This window comes from Zerene cesonia, chromosome 26, assembly GCF_012273895.1.
Source record: "Zerene cesonia ecotype Mississippi chromosome 26, Zerene_cesonia_1.1, whole genome shotgun sequence".
NCBI lineage: Eukaryota > Metazoa > Arthropoda > Insecta > Lepidoptera > Pieridae > Zerene > Zerene cesonia.
Window position 1 is genome coordinate 144638 of NC_052127.1, and position 6442 is coordinate 151079.

Here is a 6442-nt window from a genome sequence, read left to right on the forward strand (position 1 = left end):
GCACTAAAAAAGACGACGCGAAGCGTGCTGTGCGAGCAGTCGGTATTTGCACTAAGTATGGATGGTATCTGATGGATGGATGTTCGTTGAAAAATGGGAAGCAGGGTCCACGACCATGACCATCAAAATTGGTTCAAACAGTAAAAATTCATATTCAAATCTGATCCGTTTTTTGAAATTGGTTCATAAATCCTTGTGCTTGATATAATCAAGTTCTACGGAAGTAGACTTTATCACATTCACATGAAACACATAATTGTTTTTTCGCTTTGCCATAAAACGTAAAGTGTGCGTATCTGGATGATCGAAATTTCTCGACATCTTTTGATATATTTCTTTAAACGAATCTCAGCTAGATCTACAAATTTTATTTAACGTTCCATAATAAATTTATATAACTTCTTCAATACATTTATCCGAATGTTTTAATAGTGTTTCGATAAACACAAAACATAATGTCTCGATGTTATACGAGTCTGATTATCAAATTGCTCGTCATGAAATCGATCAGAGAAACTAATGTAATACTTTAAGCCCAATACCCCGCTACGAGACACGGAACTTTTGATGAATCCATTTAAATATCTCAATATTCTAGAAGCATCTATTTACTCTTACCCCATTTTTACAATTAAAATAACTAAACACTACACATTCGAAGCTATTAAATTCCACACTGACCCGGTTTCCATAATCACTGACGATCAAATTGATGCAATAATTTACGAACAAGTGTCATTTATCAAACAACAAGGACAACAAATATACATGATACAGTTGGATTCAATTTAATCGATATCAAGGCTCCAGCCCTCGTCAGCGTGGACGAATCTGTTTCGGAGCTCGGCTGGTGTGGTGGTGGTGGGGAGCGCGGTGGTGATGGTGGACTCGGCGTCCGTTGAGGTGAACTTACTGAATTTCATCTTGCTAAACTTCAAGTCTTCGAAGAGTGTGAAGGGGTCCGGCGTTGTTGTCCGCTTCTTGCCTTTGTAGTAATCTGGCATCTGTGTTATAAATTAGGATTACTAATATTCTATTATGTCTACATTTATTTTGCTATATTGTTGTCTGATTATTTAAAAGTGCAGCGATTCAGTTCTTTCCTTACATACTAACAAAGAGTGGTACTTCTTTCGAAAAGATTTTTCATGAAATGTCTTTTCAAATAAACTTCTGCTTTTGAAGTGAAACTTATTTAGAATCGTTGTGATTTCAAACCTGATGCAACGGAAAAACGACAGGTAAGAGACACAAATACAAAAATGTGTAGAATGAAGCCGGCAAAGAATGAGACAGAAATATACATACTACGATTTACTGAAGTTTCACTTCAATCGTGTGTGAATCGCACACACACTTTTTTTTTTAATATGAAAAAATCCTGTGTTTATTTACAGTTATGTACCATTCAATTTTTAAACTGATTATCATATTATAGTATACTCCACTACACAAGATAGTTTTTTTCTTATGAATAACTGTAATCACCATAATTTAGACAGTGTGTTGTTTTTAATTGGTTGTAATATTCTAATTTCCATACCCTTGCCACAGATAATATAATACTATCCTAGTTCTTGATATAATTTCCAAATGTACTTTCCACTCTCAAACATTTAAAATTGAACTCAATCATTTATAAAAGCATTTCAATGCTAGAAAAACTAAAAATTTAATAGAACTCAGTTCTATTAACAAAAGGAATACAATAATCAATCAAAGCTGGACAACTCACAGTTTCATTCACACTCTCAATCCAGTCCATGTAGGCGCCAACCAGTGTGAACACAGTGGGCGCATTGGGGTACCCGCATATTGCGGGCCCGAAGGATATGAGACCCACCAGCTTGCCTGCTAGCACCGCTGGACCGCCTGCGTCATGCTGTAACATAAAATGTACAACGTACACAAACATTTATGAGTGTGGGAGTCGAGTACGCTTCCGCACGAATTGGGACAGCGCGCTCTTGGGAAGGGACCCCCACAAAAGATTGGTATGTATAAGTAGCATGCTTCTGTGTTTTCTTCGTTAAGTTGGGGAGCCGTAGGCTCGTTTCCTTTCCCCTACTTTCAGGTTTCTTCTATTCTCTTCGCCAATCCTTTACCACTTAAAAGAAGGCAACGTGTTTGCAATGTGATCGTTAACCAGCAGGTGATGCACCAGCTCAGTTTTCGAAATTAAAGCTTGCCGCTAATGAGGCATTTGAAATATTTACGAGGATTTTATAAAACCAACTTTGTATGTTTCGTTTCACTAATACAATACACAGGCGAATTTTAATAACACTAGAAAATATGTTATAACGAGAAACTTATGTCATCGTTTTAACCGTCTTAAAATAGGAGGTCCTTAATTCGTCTGTTTCTTTGTGTTTGCATGATGATGTATGAGATATCGTAACTTTTAGCCATTGAACAGATTTTTTTTTATGTAAAAGATGATGCCTCCCGTGTGTTTATTTCTCATAATTTCAAGGCGTTTTAGATTTTTGTTAAAATTAGTATATTTTGTATACTTCAAAAAACTCATTTAATGCGAACAAAGTCACAGGTGACAGCTAGTTAAATAAAATAAACCTGCATTCATTCCTTATCGTAAAAAAAGTCAAGCGTTTAAGAGTTTAATTTAATTCTCTGCATCCTTAGCGCCGAGATTGTTTAGAAAATAAAGCAAATAAACTCAACAGTTGGCACTCCACGGCGCGCTAGGTTTTAATTCTACTGAAACGATAGAACTCTCTAGCTACTGAGAACTTGAAACTTTTCTAATTCCTTCCGACTTTAAGGTAGCAGGACAACTCGAAGGCACACGTACAGTAAAAAATAAAGATATTACAGCGTTCATAATTCCGAGGTAAGATAATCATAAATTCAAATTTAGGACACTGTGAAAGAAATTGAAATTTATGGTAAGAGTGGCCAATTTCCTACTTGTAAATTACTTTTGACTGAGTATAAAATTCGCAAGAGTAAATTGAAACCATAGTTATGATATTAGGATTTAATACCAAAGTTTTTATAATATACTAGCAGTTCGCCCCAGCTTCGCCCGTGGTACATATATAGCCTTTGTCACTCAGCGAAGTTACAGCTTTCTAATGGTGAAAGAATTTTTAAAATCGGTTCAGTAGTTTTTGAGTTTATCCATTACAAAAAAAAAAAAACAAACAAAAATACAAATTCCTCCTCTTTATATTATTTGTGTAGATAGAAGTACTATACAAACCAGAAAACAATGTATCTGGTTAAACTCAGTGAATTGAAATATTTTAATATACAATTGAGTTGTAAAAACGATCGCAAAACTTATAATAATTATTGTTTAAATATTCATAATATTAGTGATAGGTATAGGAAAAATCTTACATCACAAGCGCCTTCTCCTGTTGTCATTGTACCAGCGCAGAACATGGTGGATGATATGAATTTGCTGAAAATAATACTTCAATTATTTTGCTAGTTCCGTAGTCCAACCTCGAAAATTCACATAAGTATTTAATACAATGGTATCGATTACTAGTTTCTTATTTTTAAGAACTATATATTAAACAATTCTAATTGATTTTGTAGTAACGAAAAAGCAATCACAGACGATGTAATAAAAAATGACCCATAATTCATTATGAGAAAGGATTACGAAATACAAACAAACAAACAAAAACACTGTATTGTGCACCAAATGATAATAAAAAGTAAAAAAAATATACATTATATTATAAGCATTCACGAGCACAACAGGCGGTCTTATCGCTAAGGCAGCGATCTCTTCCAGACAACCTGGTAGTCAAGAGGAAGCTGTGGAACATATGGGCAATAAATTGTCATACATTTACCATATATTTATAAGGGAACTATGTGATAAACAACAATTAAATTTATTCTAATATTGGAATGTGTCGTACCTACATAAGACCTGAGATCAGAACCTAGCTAATCGCTCTCAGTGCTATAGTTTAATCCAATATTAAGGAATATTCTACTAACTCTCCATATATCTCCTTGCAGAAAATGTTCGGATAGATGGGCAGAAACTTTCTATTCAGAAAAACGGGTTCGTACGCCAGCCTCTGTGACATCTAGAATAATGCGATCAATTAATATTAACAAAGAAAACTGTTGTCCGGGGATGTTATATTGGTGGACTTGAACTGAATAAGAAATGACCGTATAAATTTGACCAGATATCTTGAATTGCCGCTCTTTAGCTCCAGCCAGTTTGGAGTGACCACGTGGAACAAAACTGACCATGTAAGTCACTGGCAAATAATAAATGAAATACAGTTGGAACGCATTTTTTCCGACTTTATAAAGTAGAAAAATGATTCATAGGTCAAGGTACGTGCTTATTCTTGAATTTCTTAATATTAAATAATTAAGTAGTTGTAATTTTAAACTACTTAAAACAAAATAACGCGGAGAGTACTATGATATGAATCTATGCAATATGAAAGTCCAAGAATATTAAAATAATATCGCTGATACGATTCATGATTTTAAAAGAGCAACTAGTGAGAGTTTCGCCTGCTCTTCTCTGTAGACACTGCTTTCGGAACCAGCTCGGTGGTAAATATTAAAGTATATTTTTTGACGATTCAAAAGCGCTTCTGACAAAAGCCTATTTCAATGAATAAATGTAAACGAACCATCAATCTAAAATATAAAATTCTCGTGTCACAGTTTTCGTTGCCATACTCCTCCGGAACGGCTTGACCGATATTGATGAAATTTTTTGTGCTTATCCGGTATCTATGAGAATCGGCCAACATCTATTTTTCATCCCCCTAAATTATAAGAGTAAGACAGAACAGAGTTTGCCAGGTCAGCTAGTAAACGTATAATATTTAAATTGTTTTTGTATGCTTTTCTACCAAGGATATACGTTTTTTATAAAAATCTTCTATTAAAACTTAGAGTTTGAATTTACACAACAAATTCTTCTTATCTCTTCTACAGGTAACGAGTTAACATAATCAGAATGCCATAATTAAATTGAAATTAAAATGAATTTCAACATGAGCATATTCTCAGAACGCTTTGGCTTGTAAATGAACCGATTCCTGGTAAACCGCGTGATAATTACTCGGCTCGGTACATGTTGAATAATCGAAAACATTTGTACTCATGGGAACAAATGTATCCAAGCTAATATGTAACTAGGTGCTGTGGTAACCCGCAGCATTGGGTGTATTTAATTAAAATTTTCACGCCTTATAAATTACCTTTTTCCGTCTCGGTTTGGCTGCTTTCGTTATTTAATCCTACTAATATTGTAATTGCAAAAGTTTGTAAGGATGTGTGTGTATTTTTTGCTCTATCACGCAAAAACTACTGAACCGATTGCAATGAAATTTGGTACGTAGACAACTAGACAAGTGGAATAACATATGGACAACCTTTTATCCCGATATTCCCACAGGATACGGACTTATGCGGGTGTAACCGCGCAGCGCAGCTAGTATTTTATAATTATGACTGTATTTTCTTTGTAGTATATCCAAAGAACAGAAACCAGATATTTCCTTGTAGGAAAAACTTCATCGCAGTATCTCATATATACATTCTTGTTCATATAATATTTATGTATTCTCTTTCATCATTGTAAAGTAATTGTTTATCAAAGTGAATACTTATTAGAATACAAATTTATTACATAGGTAATAAAATATAAAATATATAAATACAAACAACAACGACAAACAGCCAAAACATAATAACCAATATATCCCCAGAATAGCATTAAAAAGCTTTATGATATGACATAAAATTATCTTTATTCTTACGTGAATTACTTTCGCTCACCTTGGTAACACCCCAGCCTAAAACCAGTACTTCAGAAGTAGGTGCCAGACCCTCAGCACTGGGCGAAAGGTTTATGATCTTGGGCACTCGGTGGTAACCAAAGAATAAATGTCGGCGCAACCTTATTATCGCGATGTTGTGTTTCAAGCTGCGGGGGTTGTAGCCGGGGTGGAAGAAAACCTGTTTGAGTTGTATGCTAGCTTTGTTACGACCTCGCTCGTTTGAAAATTAACGAAAATTCACGTTTTTTTTATGTCATAGCGGGCAATTGAGTTGGTGGTTCGCCTGATGGTAAGCGATCACCGCCCATGAACTTAAGACATAAAATGGAAAAAAGAAGGAATGAACTGGGAAGGGTGAGGAAAAGGAAAGCGTCTTTAAACTTGTTATGTTAATACATACGATACTTCAGTCGTTCAAAATTTGATCAACTGTTCAGCAAATAAATTATATCTGAGTTTGAATTGTATCGCCTTTACAGACGTCCCGAATCACCGGAGTGATACCACTTTGGACCAGCATGGCAACTGGTTCCCATCGAAGCGGCTGACCCCTCGCTAAATTAAAAAGCAGTGGTGGCTCAGTGGTGAGAACCACGGACTTCAAAATCGATAAGTCGGGGTTCGAGACCGGGCGAGCGTGC

The 6442-nt window shown here is 35.2% G+C and overlaps 1 protein-coding gene across 1 annotated transcript in view; it reads right to left on the reverse strand.

Moving 5' to 3' along the window:
* Positions 1-788: 788 nt before the first annotated feature.
* The window catches only part of LOC119837141 (transmembrane protease serine 9-like), an 11432-nt gene continuing 5778 nt past the window's right edge, over positions 789-6442 (reverse strand). Inside the window, exons 5-9 of the mRNA XM_038362662.1 lie at positions 5800-5979; positions 3985-4076; positions 3367-3430; positions 1736-1882; positions 789-1004 (exon numbers count right to left, since the gene is read on the reverse strand). Of these exons, the coding sequence (XP_038218590.1) occupies positions 789-1004; positions 1736-1882; positions 3367-3430; positions 3985-4076; positions 5800-5979 (699 nt within the window). The remainder of the gene's footprint in view (positions 1005-1735; positions 1883-3366; positions 3431-3984; positions 4077-5799; positions 5980-6442) is intronic.